General features: G+C 40.9%; 1 protein-coding gene across 3 annotated transcripts in view; it reads right to left on the reverse strand.

Moving 5' to 3' along the window:
* pde4d (phosphodiesterase 4D, cAMP-specific) overlaps positions 1 to 19,208 on the reverse strand; it is a 166,018-nt gene that overhangs the window by 110,040 nt on the left and 36,770 nt on the right. Inside the window, exon 1 of one of the 3 annotated variants that reach the window (XM_020102743.2) lies at positions 15,649 to 16,490. The exons of the other annotated variants lie outside the window; for them this stretch is intronic. Within the exon in view, the coding sequence (XP_019958302.2) occupies positions 15,649 to 15,956 (308 nt within the window). The 5' untranslated portion in view covers positions 15,957 to 16,490. Of the gene's footprint in view, positions 1 to 15,648; positions 16,491 to 19,208 lie in introns of those variants that run through there. 3 annotated transcript variants of the gene reach the window in all.

Genomic DNA, 19,208 nt, shown 5'->3' on the forward strand with positions numbered 1-19,208 from the left:
TCAGCCCAATGATTCATAAAGGTCAGTGTGCACTTAGGTAAATGGCACATTTTCTGATAACATGTTTTTTTTCATATACAATTTTAGAATTTAGAAATGTTCTAAAGTAAACAAGCTGCATCAGGACAGTTTAATTAAACAAGCAAGGACAAACTAAAAATATAGGAAGAAATATGAGATATTTTTCAGTGAAAAATGTGTTTTGTTTATGTTTATACATATTTCAGATACAACTGCACTGAAGAAAGGATTCAGTTTGGTTCTTAACATGGAAGGTAGTCACAGTAAAAAGAAAAAAGTCATTCAGTCCAGGAGTATGATGGATTTCACAGCGTATATAGAATCAGAGTTGGGACCAGAACACAGTGACTGAATTTGATAGACAGACCAGCGGTTTCATTAAATACTGACTCTGGGGAAATATACTTGAGGGCATACCTCACTCATTATGACACACACACACACACACACACACACACACACAATTGTGCAGCTCACATTTTATAGGCAACTGTGCACAGTGGATGAGTGCAGACTTGAAAAGCACATTTATCATTTAGCAAGTTCTCAGATATATCTTGTTTAATTATGTGTGCATTATATTCTCCATTTAAATGTACTGGATCTTTAACAATGTGATGGAAATCAAACTAATTTCCTCCCTCTCCCTCTTTCTTTCTCTGCACTGCTTCCTCTTTAGCTTTGCTCATTTGTAGCTATGGTGTAAGTGCTGACAGTGGGTGTGTTTGATAAATGGAACAAGACAAGAGAAGACAAATAGGTTTAGATCTCAGTGAGATTTCAGTCCCATATGGTGCACAGCTGTACAACCTCCTACATGACCTCAAGCAAAAGCATGTTCCTTGAGCAAAGCTAATCCTAGGAGGACATACTGCAGTGCCACTTTTAAGTTATATTAACCCTATATACTGTAGAAAGTACACGATGCAGTGTTACCCAAAACTAGCTTACAACCCAAATGCACTATACCTCCACCAAGGCACAACAGACATCTTATGAAACCACATTACAATTCACTAGATCCAGATTTGCAGATTGCACACACTTATCATATCAGTCCCTTAGTTTCATACAAATGGTTGTGTATATTTTGCTTAATCCTGCTAATATACAGACAAACATCAGCAGCATCTTCCCTCATGTCATGACAATATAATTTCTCAGCCAGGTTGTGTTGTTAGCACCACACATGCTTCATTTATGATCGTCCGTTATGACTCATTTTGCTTTCATCAAAGAATTGCAGCTCCTGCATTTTGGGTATTCCGCTTAGCCACATTGCAATTTTAATCATATTTTGATGAATTGTTCATCTCTACCCTGCAGCTTCTGAAATATGAATATCTGATACGTGACAGTTGAGACTTGAATGGTTTTGGGCTAAATGATGTGGATGCACACAGGCAGGTAGGGCATGCCAGAGGGAAAGCATGGAAGTAGGGCACAGCCATCCAGTGAGGATGCCCTGCAGACACATCACATTTTTTTAATAACTGCTGCAACTAGAGAATATACAGCTCACATGTTAAAACCACATTTTCCCTAACCCAACCTCACTGTGTGCATATATAACCAAATTAAAAAGTACCTCCATAGCTTCCATATTTCCACTGTGGGCCATTTCCTTGACTTCTTCCCGCTGAGGGACGATCTTTTCTTTTCATAAACCCATCAGGTGTGTGGCAAATATCAGGCTAAGGACAAACCAGGTCTGTTATCAATGACCCTGCTATGGAATGAGCCAACTGCAAACAATTTTTCATAATTATCACATTGTTATCATGACACACTGGTCAAGTCGTGTCATAATTTTCCAGATGTTTAGTGCACACATCAGTGTTTCTCTGCCTGCTGCATTGGTTGCCAAGCTCACAACATTTTGCAATCAAGTGGCTGCCAATCCAACAAAAGCTTTTTTTGATTCTTTCTGGCCTCGTATTTATGTGATTTACTCAGCCAATTAAAAGGCTCCCTGTTGTGTTATCTTGGAAACAAAGATCATTTACATATTTTCATGTAATGTGTGATCCATGTTGCCTGACAAACATGTGAGCTCCTCTCTTCTTAAAGGTACTCTGACAGATATTTTCTAAAAATTCAACTTGCAGACTTCTCGCATTGCTGCACTTGTTTGCATGTTAGCACCACTAACTGTGGATTAGTATGATAACTCTGAACTGGCAGCAGGAGTGTAGAATTCATGCAAGTGCACCCTTGAGGACACACACAATAAAAAGGAATAGGGACCGACCACATAAAAACATTGCACTATAGCAACACTAGCATTTCACATCACTCCAGTTAAATATCACAATGTTTGGCAATGAGCAGCTTTGAAAAAAAGGAAGATTTATAAATGCATATTTCTAAAATGCTGATGGCAGAGGAATTATAAATCAAATTATAAATTGTAAAAACAGCTGCCAGTGTAAACTACCATGTTGATAGCACCTATAAGTAAGAGTTTAATGAAAACCCCAATTTCCCTGATCATGCTCTCCTATCCTCACTGTCCTCAAAACATCCTCATGAGATCTCATCACTAATGAAATCAGTGCACCCATCTAACTAATGTAGCCATGGAGACTATTTCTAAATGAGCAAGGTGACCTTCTGTGAATGCATTCAGGGAAAATGCAAGCAAATTATGATCCACTCAAAGAGGACAGATCTATTTCATACTTAATAAATCTAATATAATGTACAACTGACCTTCAAGTTGTGCCATGCAAATTAACAGTACAAGTAAAGGGGTTCATAGAATTGTTAGAGGGGAAGCCTTTGATAACATTAAGTTGTCCAATGGGGTCTCGGGGGTTGCACCGGTTTTGACAGATTGGCCATCAAAGCTGTTGTCGCTGCCATTCTCAAACACTGACAGATGGAGTCAAGTGTCAAAGCACTAAAAGGTGAAAGCTACAGTCTTTACTCTGTCACACTTTATGATGTTAAAGGTTGTTTGAGAAACTTAAAGACGGAGCCGTGCAGAGGTTAAACTGAGAAAGCAAAAAGTTTAACCAACAGTCCAAAGCCACTGAGCTGTAGAGGGATTCTGAATATATCTCTCTGTGTGTGTGTGTGTGTGTGTGTGTGTGTGTGTGTGTGTGTGTGCGCAAAGTAACCATACACCTAAAGAAAAACCAATACCAAAAGAAAACATTGAAAATACTGAGACATTAATAACCTGCGATGTTTGTTCAAAGGGGGCAGCAATATGAGGCCTATAAGAAAACTCCATTAACAGTATTTGTCCGTCAACCAGGAACAATTTAGCAGAACTGATATTAAAACACAGTTAAATGAGCCAAATAAAACAGTGTATTGATATACTGTATTTACTGATGTCATTGTTTCATTTGACATTTTTACAGTTTCAAGGACACACAGCTATGATTCACTTGCACTGTACTATATGCAAGAATATATTCAATGTTATTTTTATGCATGTGTGACTCATCAGGGAACAAGCAGCTGCTCAGACACAAACATTACTATGCTAATATATTAGTTTTTGTCCCTGAGCAGTGTAATGGCACAGGACAGATTTGATCCCAAAATGCACATTATGGAACAGAAATGGGCTGTTTTTCTCAGCGTTTGTGAAAAGAGTTTTGCTTTTACAAATACTTGTGACAATAAAGATACAATCTATACAATAACACAATAAAAAAATATAATTTTGAACCTGAAAATCCAAGACTACAGAATGAGAGGAAGAGGCATCTGAGGCATAACAACAAGGCTGGAGAGCAAAAGTTGGCCCAGTGGAGGTTGGCTGCGGGGGCTTTATTGCAACATCCACCACCAGATTGCTCAAAGAGCCAAAAATCCACGGACAAACCCTGCACCAGACTATAAGAGAAACACCAGGGACTGTAGGGGGCCGGAGCCAATGGTTCTGGATCAGAAGGAAAGACCCCAACTGGGCCCCAAGATGTTAGGGATCCACACCCAGGATTGATCAGTTTGTTGAGGGCCTTCCTTGGCAAAGGGTGTGTTGTGATTAAAAAGCCAAAACAAGCTATGAGGCTGAGGTACAAAAATAATGTGTCACCAACATCTGCTGGTGGTTGGCAACTTCTCATCAAGCTACTGCTGAAGACATTAGAAGGGATATTCACCATCTTGTCACTAGAATGGCACTCAGTGGAGCACGTACCTCATCCAAGGTCCAACAGTCGCCTTATGAAAGCACATTTAAATTCACTACATCCTGATTTTTATCAGTCACCTAAATATGCCAGTTGTTTTCATAATGATACATGAATTCTCACTGAGGATTCAAAAAACAATTGAAAAGGATTTCCCATGAACTTTACACAGAGGCTGAATTGCAGTAATGTGATGTTTCTTCCTTGAGTCATGTCCCACCACTTACCAGAGTTTCACAGAAATCAGTTGAGTGGTGTTCCCATAATTCTGCTAACAAACAAATGCAGAAGAAAATATAACCTCACCGGCCGAAGTCAATGACTGTAAATGATAGTGAATGTTATAAACTTAATTTTGTCCACAAAAAAAATTTGTAAAGATAATTATAAGTGATGATAAACCAAGTAAAACTGGATAATCAATGTGGGCCACTCTGATCTGACTTGCACACATCAGATCGTCTCTGATGATGACATAACAAAGATTGCCGCACAACATGTAGAGATCTACTAATGGCTCTGTAATAAGAGCCATCAAGCCCATCCCCCCCCCCCACCCATCCTTCCCCATGGGTCTATCATGAAATCCATCTCATGTTAATAAGCAAATGGTCCTGGGCTGATTTATTAGTCAGACATATCCCATAGTGATGTGACATTAACTCGTGAGTCAGTCTTTAAATGCTATTCCAACTAAATTTAAGACTCCGTCATCACTAAAGCATATATCACGCAACAGAGCCAATGAAAAAGCAAATGGAATAGTGAAAGTTGTCATATTGATGGATTCACAATGTCAACTCCAGCAAGAAAAGTTGCTGTGAGTTAATTCTCTTTTTCCAACGTTAACTGGTAATTATGACAATGCAGTGATGTAGAGCTGGAGGAAAGAAGTTGTTCATGTGGTGGGAAAGAAACTCGACATTTTCATGTCCAGAGCGGGCTGGTTCTCATGTGTGAGCGGCAGGTCTTCAGATGAGAGCTGACAGATGTGGCAGGAGACATGTGGGCCTAAGAAGCAAATCACTCAGGACCAAGAAGCTGAAAGGCGAAGGGAAATCAATAATGTTAACAGCATGGGGGAGAGCAAGAGTGAGAGTGCGTGAGTGCGTGAGTGCGTGAGTTAGTGCACACGGGTTCATACTGAACCCGTGTGCACTGAGCAATGTTGTTATTTGTGACCTGAGCCCCTGTTTGTGTCAGTTAATCAGGAGATGGAGGAAATTTGTCTCAGAAGAACGCGTTGATTGAAAGAGAAGGAAAGAAAATAGGCAAGGTATAATCAAAAGCTGAGGTGAATAATCAGGGAAACCAAACATCATGCATTATGTATTGAAGCCTGACGTGAGTGACAGCTCCCACAGCAGCACCCTTCATCACAGCTCAGTACATGAGATCCCAATCATGTTGATGGAGCCTTGCAACTTGTCGTTATGTTGTTAGTATGAGGCCATCTCTTCAAGCATGTGATACCCATTAGCTGACATAACCTAATATCCGTTGCCACTAAACTGCTCAGCTCCAGCAATTCGGTGAAACCACATGTTCTAATTGTGATGTCAGTGGATGTAAAGGAATATGTTGTTCCCACTTGATAAGCTTGTCCCTGAAAGAAGGCAGCATACATTAGAGGTCTGCACAAGACATGGTTTTTCAATCTCGCCCCTGTCCGCTTGAAACACAGCGTGCGGTTGTAGAGCGGATTCCTGCAGGGAAAATAAGACAAGGAGGATCTGTTCTCATTGCTGTTTGTCTGGTTCTGATAGCAGAGTGATGAGAAAGCTACTGAAACGATTTTCTTGAAACTTGGTGGAAAGGTGAGGTGTAGGCCACGGAAGAACCCATCAACTTTTGTAGCAGATTTTTTACTTTCTCTAGATAATTACATTATTTTTCATTAGATGACAGATAAAAATCCAGATCTACGGGATTTAAACATGGTTTCATAAGGACACTATTGGGCTTTGGTGGTAAAAAATATACACTCACAAAATGTACTTGACACTAAAAGAATTATAGAAACACCCTGGTGAGCTTGGATTTATTAAACTTAATAATGTATGAATGTACATGTGGTACATTCATACATTAGGGTGGCTGTGGCTGAGGGGTAGAGCGGTCGTCCTCCAACCAGAAGGTCGTAAGTTCAATCCGCAGTCTTCCCATCTGCATGCCAAAGTGTCCTTGGGCAAGATGCTGAACCCTGAACTGCCCCAAAGAACAACAAAAAGTGCTACAAATAGATGCACTGTATGTATGGGTGAATCGTGTAAAGTGCTTTGAGTGGTCATCAAAACTAGAAAAGCGCTATATAAATTCAACCATTTACATGCCTGAATATGTCCAAAAACAACCTTTCAAAGCTCTGATTCCACTCCATGATTCATCAAGTAACAACTCAACAAAAATGAAATATAGACCTAATTTATGGCATCACACAGCTGTAACATTGATGGCTATGAAACATGATGCAGTGGAGTTCTGTCATGTCAAGTCCACAAGCATTTAAAATGTAAATACATGCTTACGGGAAATTTCTGTTTTTACAGTTCTCTCCCCAGGTTTGACACATATCCTAACAAAACAAAATCTAATTGAGAAACCTGTATGGCCGCTCTTTAAACTACTGGCAAACTGTAAAGCAGCCAGTTGCTACCACAGCGAGAATCTTTGTTGTGTGTAATATGATCAGTACACACACAGGCAGGCAAGAGCTCAGGGAATCACCCAGCATCAAGCAGGGAATCTAGAGAGGCTTTGGCTCAAAGCCCTTTACAAGATTGTCCTTCAGAAATGGTTTTCATGCATTTTATTAGCCGAGCAGATAAGACCAGCAAAGAAAAAGGAGCGGTGGATGCTATAAAAAACAAAAGCATATATATACCAGCATACGCAAATGCTGCTGGAACACTGCTTCTATTCGAGGTATCAACATTTCAGCCAAGCTAGTCTCCTTCATGAAGCAAAGGAGCTTGTCACACACACCAGCCTGAGGTTTCTGCTGTCTACATTTCTCCATTTCACCTATCTACAACTTTTATTTTCCCAGTTGTCAGTATAAGCTTTGGTGGAAGGCGTGACTCCTTCAAAGTTGTATTTTTGGCCTCTTTATGCATTTTTAAATGGCTGGATTATGTAATGGTGATCACAGAAAAACCATCCGTCTCAACCTGAAAGCAGAAGAACCTATTCCTGCTGCCGCTGTCTTTGTTATGACAGTGAAATTGCTGGCAGTCAGAGAAACCGATTTGTGTTGTCGCCTCAAGCTCCATAAAAGAACAGAACTAGCTGCATAACTGTCACTACATTTATGTTTAAATGTGCCGGCCTTGTAAATGTTTGGAGTGCTACCATACAGTAGCTTACCTGTACAGAAATACAGTGTTCTGTCTGGCACCATAACAATAATTACCAATACTTTTGACCCACTTCAATACAAATGAATAAGAACAGCCACTAGAAATGTATAACACAGCTAAAGCAACCTTAATTCCACATACTTACAATGTACATGCACATAAAATGGCAAGTATTATTTATACTTTGCACAATGTATTATAATATTTAATTCCAGAAATCGTTCACCGTCTAAAATCTTCATTTAACCCATGGATCAAATGCAGTCATTAATGATAGTACACAGTAAATTCAACACAAAACAATAGACACTTAAGAGAGGTGTAGTGTTTATGTGCGTGCCTGGGTGTTGATGAGGGGTTATAGGTAACTTTTCAATCAAATTACAGCTAAAGAATGTCACTTCATAACTGGATAACAGTAAAACACTATGGACTTGCTAATGGATTCCGAGTGGCTAAAGGGATTTTATGGTTTCCTCAAGAGTGTTTTGGTAAGGTTGCATTCACTCAGTGATGGGAATATAACTATGTGACCACACTCTGCATGCATGTTGGGAAATTCTATGTAATGATTAAGTACTGTTTGTGTATATAACCTGAGATAGAATGAATATAATCCCAGCTTTAAAGAAATTCATAGTTATATACATTTCTGAATTAAATATAAATCCTCATCCCCTCAGTATTGATATTAACTGTACAGCTATTGCCATGATACTTACAACATCAACATCACGGCTGCAGTATGATTCCCCTTAAATCTAACGCATTCTGTATGATGGATGACATTATATAGTTGTGGCTTTAATCCATGTTTGCCAGAACAAAAATTGACTTCCCACCTCAATATGTATAAAACTTCCTAATGATCATGCTCATCTTTCAAAGCCTGCATCAGTCACAGAGCAAACCTGAAGAACATAGTCAATACACCTTCCTTTTTTCTATGTGAATGAGCAGGTCAATAAGACCCAGACAAGGGACCAGCATTCATGTAATTAGCAGCCCTTCCCACCTTCCATTGTGTGAGACACGATATCTGACAGAGTCTGAAATTATTACTCATGACCCTTTTCATTACACGAGCTTCATGACGTTTGGTAATGATGGAAAGTTTAGCACGTCATGTCAGCGATGTATTCATTAGCAGGTTCTGGATATCTCTCAGATTCCTGCAAGTAAAGCCATTGAGTCGATATGTATTGTGCCAGTTCTATAGCGGCCTATGCAGTGACGGTGATTATAGCTGTGAGTGGGGTTATATATAGCCACATACCCAATGTCAGTTCCTGCCTCGCTCACTAGCACCCTTGGGATCTAATGACATCGCCAGGGGGTTCACGCTTCATACCGTACAAAAACCTTACTCTGGCAATGGCAGTCAGAGTAGGAGGAGAAGGACACAGGAGAAAAATCCACAGAAAAATCAACTGTAAATCAACCAATACAATGCAGAGTGTGAGGGCAGGGGGTATTTTTCCAATCGAATGCTGCTGATGGGCCAAAACGTCCAGATGGAGCACCTTCCAACTCTTCCCTGCTTACATGGGGTTTTTTTGTTTTGATATTTCGTTTTCCGTCTCACTTTCCACTTCAACGCCAAAATCTTGATCGCTCTCCTCACTAACCTCTCCACAGATAAAGAAACCCCCACCCCCTGCAGTGTCCCCATGGCAGAGACGGGCAAGCAGCCGAAGAGCAATTGGAGATCTGCCATCTCCCCATCAAAGTGTGCTCCAGATTCTTGCCGAGGTCTCACAGAAGCCTTGAGCGGCATCTAAGCCCAGCCTCCACTGTGACACATTTGGGTGATGTGTTTTACCTTGGGGCTGCTGGACCTTGCGCCAAACCAGCTGCTCGGGCACACAGCAACGTCTGCAATCCTCTGAGGAAAGGTCTCGGCTGTCTCTCCCTATACGCAATATTAAAATCAAGTGGACGTTTTGAGCAAGTAGCTGGCTCTTCTTGTTAGTTTTCTACAGAGACACTTCCTCAGAAGTTTTTATGTCTGTTGTAATCAGCAAACCCTTGATTGCAAAATTTTTCATGCAGGGATATGTGACAGTCTGCAACCTTGTTAATTTAAAAAGTCTATCAAAGGCACAGCTAAAATATAAACTAATCTCATCTGATAAGAGTTTATTTTTCACAGAAAACCCACATCCAGCCAACAATTACTTTTTAATTTTGTTGCTGGACACAATAATTATAATACATTTACTGCTGGGGATTTTAATTGTTATTTTGACCACTGATTGAACAGATCTTCATCTTAAGTGGCCCCACCACTAAAATCAGTGCCAGTTGTTTATAATCTTGTGAAAACACTTGACATCTAGAGGCTTCAGCCCTTGTCTGAGAACCTCCTATTTCTCATACATATTGGATTTTCCAGAATTTATTATATTCTAGTTGATTACGTTGATTACGTTGATCAAAAGTTCTCTCTGTCTACCATTGGAAATTTTACCACTCTCTGTATTCAGAAAATCTTTTTCAGAATTAAGTAGCAGATTTCAGACTTATCAATCGAAATGGTGCAGTCACAAATGTAATCTTTTAGTAATCCTTCCAAGCTGTAATGAGCATTCACTCCATCTCCAATGAGCTTGTTAAAGAACCAGGCTGAGGTGTCTGACGTCAAGACTGATCCATCTACCTTGGAGGACACTTCTTCTTCAAACGGACAGCTGATGACTGACCCTAAGCTCTACATAAATCCTACCAGACAGGTTTCATTCCACAAAGAGTCCCCTTCTCTAACACTCATATCACCAAAGGAGTCACTCACCCTATTGTCTACTGAACAAATCCACTCTACTGTGTCGTCATTTCTGTGGATAGTCTGCATGTCTTTGACAGAGAATCGATACATGTTTGCCAGTTGGAAAATTCTACTTTTTTAAATTTTACTTTATTCATAATTCTGTTTTTGATGCTGGTCCCAAATCCTCAGTTTTGACTTGTCCTGATAGGTCTCTTGTACAAGGATGATGTGCTACTGACAGAAAAAAGGACACCCTTCACTCGTCTTCTTGATCGTATAAAACTTCTGGGACATTTTGGGGAAAAAGTTTGTTAAAACCCCGTGGCCTTGATGTTGAAACTCTTGTTAATCTACACTGCAGAATTTCCATTGTTAATTTTTTGTATGATGGGATTAAGATGACATGAAACAAAATTAAATTTTAAACTTCATTATTTGGATTTGATTGATAAGTAAGAATAAAATTACTTTCCCGCTTTATTCAATAGGTCATGTGAATATTTCTAAGTTGGCAGTATTCCTTTAAACTTTTTTGTTCTTTTTTTGAAACCTCTTTTCCATAGACTCCATCATAGTCCTCTCAATCAGGGCGAACAATCACCCCCATGTCTCGAAGGTGCACTTCCAGAAACCCACGCCTAAAGTTGGCCTGAGCCTACAGCAACTGTCTTCTGGAGTCATGCTCCAGCTTTGGCAGATGAACTACCTCTATGCCAGTTGGCCTGAAATTGAGTTTTGTAATGCAGCATTACTTATAAGAGCCTTAATGGCCATTTTACTACCCAAATCAAATTTACCCAGCCAAAAACTGAGGAATGACTAGATTGTGTAGCTCATTTTATATTCTAAGCCACATCAAGGTTGTGCATCTCTGAACAGTCCATTTATGCTCCTATATTTGAGAACCCCTCTTGGCTTGATGGGCATTGTTTTTCTCATTGGTCAGACCTACATACTATCAAGGATCTCTTCATTAACAGTTTTACTCAAATTCATTTTCAGTTTCCTCTCTCTCCTGTAGGAATGCACCGATTTTGCGACCAAGATAGAAACCATGATTCAAACACACATCTCGTATTACGATTCAGGACGATGTCCTAACCCTGATCCCTCTGCTAGTGCTGCACTTTGGACTGTGCTTCTTCAAGACAACCAAACAAACATGGAGGAGAGTGAACATGACACAGGCTGGGGTAAGTCCCAACGGGAGGAGCATTCTGTCCAGCCAAGACAAACAAGGAGTTCCTGAAGGACGACTCATTGAAATAGTTTGGGTATGAAAATCATGTCCAACTTTATGTAGAGTCTATGTTAGCCACAAAACAAAACAATCTCCAAACTCACAGCACAAATCACGAAGATGGAAGGAGATAGTGGCCCCTGTTGTGTACAAACACATGACTACAATTTACATGGTCAAAAAAAATGGTACGAGCAATGGATGTGTATCGTTATCTGGATATGAAATTACCTCTATCGCCTTATCATTTGGTCACTTTTTTGCCATCTACGAATTAGAAATGTCAAAATCTTACTTTGATAGGTTTCCCAAAGAGCATGACTTTTATGGCTTTATGACTAGATCCCCTTTCTCCAAACTTAATTTCACTTTTTTCTTTGACAAGCCCAGCTCCCTATATTAAAGAGGTATGGATTAAGAATACTGAAGAGGGGAATTCGGTTGAGTTATGGGCTAAAGGGTTGGATGGGTTCAAAGCGTGATCTATCAATTCCACACTTCAACTTATTCAGTTTAAAGTCATCCACTGCCTGCAATTTTCCTAGACTAAATTAATTTTTTTCTTCTGTCTCTTTTACCTCTGATAAATGTAAGTCTCATGACAGGACCCCAGGTCATTTTTTTTCTTGCTTAAGAGTTACTGCAATGACATTTTTTCATTTGTACAGCAACATATAGCAGACAGTCAATCCCTGAAAGTGTCTTTAAGATATCGGGTCGCTCCAATTGCTCTTCTCCCCCTTACAATAAGCCCTGAGGGTTGGTATGGTCACAGCAAGAAGGGTTGTCCGGAGAGAATGGAAATCATTTTCCCCTCCTCTGCTTTAAAATGGCTAAGTGACATGGTTTCTTGTTCATACCTTAAAGGTTATCACTGTATTGTATGGTACTCGACCGTTTTTCTGCTTTGATCCATCAGTATTTTAACTCTCTGGCCTTTATTCTTGGGCCATTATCGACCTCACTTGGTCTTGGTTCCATGGACGAATGGATTTCTAACCATCAATCCACGTTTGGATATTTCAGTCATTGTTTGGACTGACATGAGCATTTACACTTTTCAACTTTACAGCTCTGTGTAAAGAGTATCTGAGAACCTAAACGTTCATGTCTAGAGGAGGAGTTAGCAGTTTTCCTTGTTAAGCAGCTATAGATCACGGTGGCAAATATTGTTGAAAGGCTTTTTAACACAGCAATGTGAGTAAATGCCAGGAGGGTAAACTCACTGGAGTCTGGATGGTACAATCAATAAGGAATTACACTGAGAAATATTGTTTTATGAAACACTGTGACTGGATCATGGATTTTACATTTGTCTCTAGGTGCTAATGTGCTACTTTATAGGTTTCAGATTAATGTTATTTAAAAAGGAAGAGGTGCATCCCTTTACAGCACAAATTTCAACTGCATCTGCTCAGCTTTCACCTAACAGCTGCTGTTCAGATTGTCCTGCAATATGATGTGCATCAAATAATCATCTATATTGTGACTGTTAACAGCAAACACAAACCTCAGGCGCACATAAAAAACATTCAAATGAACAACTGCGTATAACGGTGTGCTCAGCTGCGGTGTACAAAGAGCAAAATTTGATTTAGCCTGGTGTTACTGTTCCTGTATATATGCTGGAGTGCAATGTGGCCCTTACGTGATTAGCCTCCTGTGTGAAATGTGATTTGTTTGGGTTAATCTACGTGTAATTATTCTCCTGAAGCAAACGCGAAACATGCTTGAACAATCCTTGCGGTTAAACTGCAGGAGCATCTCCTGTTACACTTGACTGTTTCGGGGATGAAGCATTAAATTCAATACTTTAACATCACATGGGTGTTTTAGTCCAGCAAACCACTTTGCCATGTCACTTCCATCTGTGCTCTCCTCCCTCCCTCCGTCCCTCCCTCGCTTCTCTTTCATGTGACTGTTCTGCCACTGTGACAGGGACCATTCTGTCTTGCAGCCAGACAGACAGACAGCACATATAGTTGGCTGCCTACAGGTGAGGGTCGCTCAGATCTACACAAAAACATATGAAAAGACGAAACGAGTCGAGGAGCCGTCTGACAGAAACTTACATCCACAACAGTCACTTAAGCCAGGGAGCTGAGGTGACCTTCTCAGATTTCATTTCAGTTGGTCTTTTTTTCTCTCTCTCACTCTCTCTCTTCCCAGAACAAGTGAGTAATTAGAGCAGAAACATTTCCCCACACACCCAGGCTGTCTGAGTGCAGAGCTGCTTTTGTGCCTGTCTGCATGCAGGCAGGCTTCAATAAAACTGTTATTGCAAACATTACCGTCTTCATCTTTAAGAGCTTTTGCTCTGGTTTCGTTGCTCGTGTGCAAAAGCTGAGGAACCGGGCGATCTTAATACATGCGCTAAGATTATCCATGTTGCCATGTGCAGTGAGTCATAATATTGTGAGTGTCATTTGAGAAAATGTGGTCACTGTGCGTTAGCATTGATGTACTGTATCCTTCCCTCACAGAGAGCAGTTTAATTTCACTTGGGAACATGAACACAGGGCTAGCCAGACACACTAAAACCAAGTATTGATCACTGAACACAATCAACAAGGAGGGTCAATTTTCTGGGACCTACCTCTAACTTCAGTTTGTCTTTTTGTCAATCAACTGGCAGGGGTGTAATTCCTAGGGGGAATGGGAGGGCATGACCTCTGTACTTTGTGCAGTATTAGTGGTATTTAAAAAAATAAAAAAACTTGCCTTTTCTACTTGTTTTCCTCATATTTCACAAGCTAGCTTGCTAAATAACACACACCAGTGATCCTATTGTGATGGGGAGTTCAGTTGGTTAATTGATTGTCACTAATATGAAAGCTTTGTGCCACACCGCCTACCTCTTCTTGTGTGTGACTGCTACTTTGCAAAGCTACTGTGGCTCGCACATACAGTATGTGGTGATCACACTGACAGCACTGCCGGCCCCGTCTCTCTACATGGACTTTGCCTTGATATTGGCGAATAATAATAGGGCATTTCATCCAATTTATTTTATTTCTTATTCGGACTGAGCAAGAGAGAAAGAGAGTGCACCGGAAACTGCACCTCCACATTGAGCATAGGGCCAAGGCTACACCAGATACTCTGTTCACTTATTAACATGATATAATAATGGCCTGAATGGGATGACATTACTGACCCCTTGCACTACAGTTTCAATGTCTGTCACTGTAAAAAAATATATAGCATGTAGGGCTTTTTCACCATTTTAGCAGATCCATGTTATTAAAGAAGAGATAGCAGAAACCCTATGTAGGCTGTAATTACATTAGTCAGAGAACAGCAGTAGTTTCTTGGTTTGGTTTTTTTCATTCATGCATTTCAATATCACTACATAAATTATGATAATAATGAGAAAAATGTAGAAAAATCTAAATACATGGTTGTTGTTTTTTTCTACCTCAGGTGAAAAGAAAAAATGCCCATTAGAGAATGTGTGTCTGTATTAACTGCCCCCCCCCCCCCGCACACACACACGCACTCACACACACTCACACACTGCTTTGAAATTTAAATTCTGCCCCTGCTGCCAGATACAGCCTAATGAACAGACATGAGCATGAACATAAAAGCCTGTGATAACTGCACATATATTCCTGACTGATACTATTTTGACTTTGCTCTATTGTTTTCCTTGTTTGAGATATAAAAGCCATCTTCTTCGGGTTCACACCTTCCTGACCCACATTAAAAGGGTCCATTAACACATAAGTTGCAGTATGAGGAGTTTTAAGTGTGATAAGAGGAATCAAAGGCAGTGCTCTTATGAATATGATTCCTTTTTTTTATCGTTTATCATCGACTGACGAGCACATATAGTTTATCCATCCTTCCTCAGCACCACAGCAGTGCGCGCAGTCAACGCTTTTGCCTCCGTGATGCAAAAAAAGTGATGAAAAAACAGAGGTCGAGCAAAAGGCAAAGACAAATACGTTTAATAAGCTAATCTTTAAAGTTACAGGACTAAATACGAGCCAAACCACTTTACCACTGTCGCGCGTCAGTCATACAAACAACGCCCATCTTCATCGAGGGAAATTAAGCAAAGAAGATGAGGAGGAGGAAGAGGCAGTTTCCCTTTTTTGCCCTTACCGTCGAAGACCTTGAAAGGACGACGGCCACGACATCCTGGATTTCTTCAGCCCGGGTCGGTGCCCGGTGTCCACTGCGTAAGTCCGATCCATGTTCCTCGGGTTGAGATATCTCTCGGTGTCCGAAAAGCCTCTTTGTCTCACGCGGTCGTTCTTGCGCACTACCAACGCGTGGTGGTGGAGCGGAGAGAGCGCAGGCTGGTTCTGCTGCCGCCACAGATGTTTGGGCGCCTTCGCACCACTCACGCCGCCGGTTCCCCCGCCGGCGACTAAAGACCCCGACCCCACTTTCCCGCAAACCGGCTCCATCCTCCTCACCACGTTGTTTGTTTTTTATTTTTAAATAAAGACTTTACTTTAAAGGCTCTCAAATCTGGTGACCCCGGGGGGAAAGGTGATACGAAGCGTGCGTAATACCTCTAAAACACCCCGGAGGTTAAAGTACAACCGCAGAAGTGATAGAGAACTTTTTATAAGTTACTCTGCGTGCTTCACGTCCAGTTTGTTTTTTGTAAATCACGCACCGACTCCAACTCCATCAACTTTATCGTCTCTGTCCCACAGAGACAAACAGGAGTCCACTTAGGCATCACGAGCTAGAGCCTCCGTGACGAAGAGGAACTCTCAAATACTGAGTTTGGTGTCCAAGTGCTCCCAGTTTTCTCCGTGCACGCCCATTTCAGCAAGGTCCTGGTGCTGCAGTGCAAAGGACAGTCCACGCGGCGGGATGGGTCCTTTCACGCAGTAAGACACAAACTTCCGTGAAGCCCCCGCGGCTGTCACCTAACTTGATGCACGGTGGGCTATGTGTAAAACCGCCCAGTCATGTCAACACCGTCCCTCCCTTTCTCCAGTCCCCTGCAGGAACAGGCGGCGACAGGATATAGGGAACAGGATAATGCATTAAACATGAGGGACCCACCCAAAGCACCTCCCCTGTAAAGCAGGAGGTGGGAGTGGGTGGAGAGCCATAACAGCATGGAACCAGTCGTCTGATCCAATCATCCCAATTTAATCCAGGTTTATCCCAATATATAAGGTTTGTAGGGCTGTAGAAGTGGAAATACACTGGATGAATTGTCCAAATTAGGACTGTATTTTCAAAATGAGACATTAAACGCATTTACTTTGTTACTGTACTTGATTTACATACATCAGCAAATATCTGTACTTTCTACTCATCTAGATTTTTGCAAACAATTACTTTACATGGTCCACTCATCCATTCAGTGAAGACAGGTAACATTAGACTCCACTTCCTTCAAGAAGAGCAGAACACACCTGCAGAAGCACAGAGGCCACCGCTGAGACTCAGCCATAATGATGCAGTATATCGCCTTAAGGAGAAAAATAATGTAGTACTTTTACCTCAGCATGTTTGGGTACTTGCTCCACCACTGAACACACTGCAGGTAAAATAAGCTCATCTCTGCAGTGATACATTAAACTGAGTGTATTTTACATGTTGTGTGTCTGTGGCTGTGATGTCTATAGGAGTGCAAACACCCAGCTGCCTTGTTACACTTCTCCTCCTCGGTTGTGATTGAAGAGAGGAGTGCTCTCCTTCCCTCCTCTCCTCCACACTTCCCTCGCAGCTCAAGTCTATTACTCTGGACACTAACAGTGTGGGGAATTAAATCTCTCCAGCTTTAACAGCAGAAATGCAATCTTGTCAGAAACCAGGTGATTGAAAACAGAAGTGGCAGGTAAGTGTAACGGTGGACGGACAAAACACACACACTATGAGATTCGGAGCCCATGCCTGCACATGTGCGCGGGTGTGAGTGAGAGACTTTGTGTCGGTCCAACTTTACCTACAATGATGTTAACCATACACTTTTCAGGGCTGAAAAAAAGGGGAAAAGATATTTTGAAACAGTTCCTACAAGGTTCAAATTTCCAAAAACTTGGAATTGAAATTCAACTTTAAACTTTGACCCACGCTATGGGCTTCGCTTTTGTGTGACCAGGCCCTTACTCTACAACGATAACAAATCTGAGGACCTGCTGACTTTCTCCCATTTGAGCCATCAGACGCAACAGAAACCAATAGAACCGCATTCGATGTTCAACCTCATTTGACGACTTCGTTTCCGCACACTCATCCTCAGGGCTGAATCTGAGATTGTTTTTTTATGAAAATGTGGACAGAGACGCAGTGATACAGACACAAGGTCATCGGGAGGACTGCATCCCAGCATGCACTGGGATTTACCTTCACCAAACAATACACAAGACAACACACATGTACAACTTTATTTATTTCGCATACCCAGTATAAATCCTTACCCCAGTGAACCTTAAACAACTGTTGACATGTAAATCTAAAAATGTGAGCTCTTTAATCTCAGGTGTATTATCCTTTCTACTTGTGTTGACTTAGGCTCTTAATTTGAAATGAGAGAGTAATGGCTGAGATAAGGAGCGTTCAATAATCAGAGATTCCACCTGATTGCTTTCGACGCAAACACCAACCTTATTTACCGGAGCAGGTAAACAATCAAACGTGGTCAACTCATATTAAACACTCTCTCTCTCAACACAGTTGTTTTAAATATAGACACACGTCTTTACTTTGTAGCCTCATGTTACCCTGCACACGTAAACCAATCAATTCCAACCATAGAAATACTACATGAGACTCCTGGGATCACCGTTTTGAACATAAGAAATATCTTGCTACGTTCCCTCATGTCTGTGATACTGGTGCTGCCATTGTCAGGGTAAATTTAAATCTGAACACTTTGTCACATATTAACATCCGAGTGAACATCTGTGGACAGCATCAGTCAGTTGATTTGTTGGTGTTTTGGTAATGAGTTGTGCTCTTATGTGAGCCCTGGGTCACAGAGAAAGACAATAGCGCTGCCACAGTTTAATGGACAGAATCAATGTTTTGTTTTCACATTATTAGAGTACGTATATAGCACTGTTTTTACTCTACGTCTTCACTCATGTATTGTATTGCAGTCTCATTTAGCCACTTACAAAGTTAATGTCAGCGAACTCACACAAAAGTTGTAGTTGCAGCATTTAGTATCATACATATTTCATCCGTAATTCCTCGCAACTGCATATTTCTCCCTCACCGATGTGCTGAATTATACATGAATCAGGCTCGAAGCAAAGCTGAGATGTACGACCTGTTACAAATCCCCCGTTTCCTCGCCTGCAGTTTTTTTGCTCATACTTAGTATGTTTTGTTGTGAAAACAGTCAGATTTGCTCAATGTGGTGGTAACACAATGTATTGTAACTGTTTGAAAGAGCTGATTAACAATTAATCTGTGTAAAGCCTCGATACATTTTTGTGCATATACTGTATTACACAGCAAAACGCATCGATCTCACATCAGGTGTTGTTGTTTGGGTGCAGCAGGCAATAGTTCTGAAATGTAAAGTGGTAAAAAACACTTTACATTTTGAAGTGATCCTTAAAGAGCAAGAGGAGACAAGAAAAGTCACATCACTGAAAATAGTCAATATCAGGAGTCGGTGACAGGTCTGCTCTGCCTTTGTCTTCCTTACTTAAATTAATCACACAATCCATTTTCAAATTGCT

The sequence above is a fragment of the Paralichthys olivaceus genome, chromosome 4 (genome assembly GCF_024713975.1).
Source record: "Paralichthys olivaceus isolate ysfri-2021 chromosome 4, ASM2471397v2, whole genome shotgun sequence".
Taxonomy (NCBI): Eukaryota; Metazoa; Chordata; class Actinopteri; order Pleuronectiformes; family Paralichthyidae; genus Paralichthys; species Paralichthys olivaceus.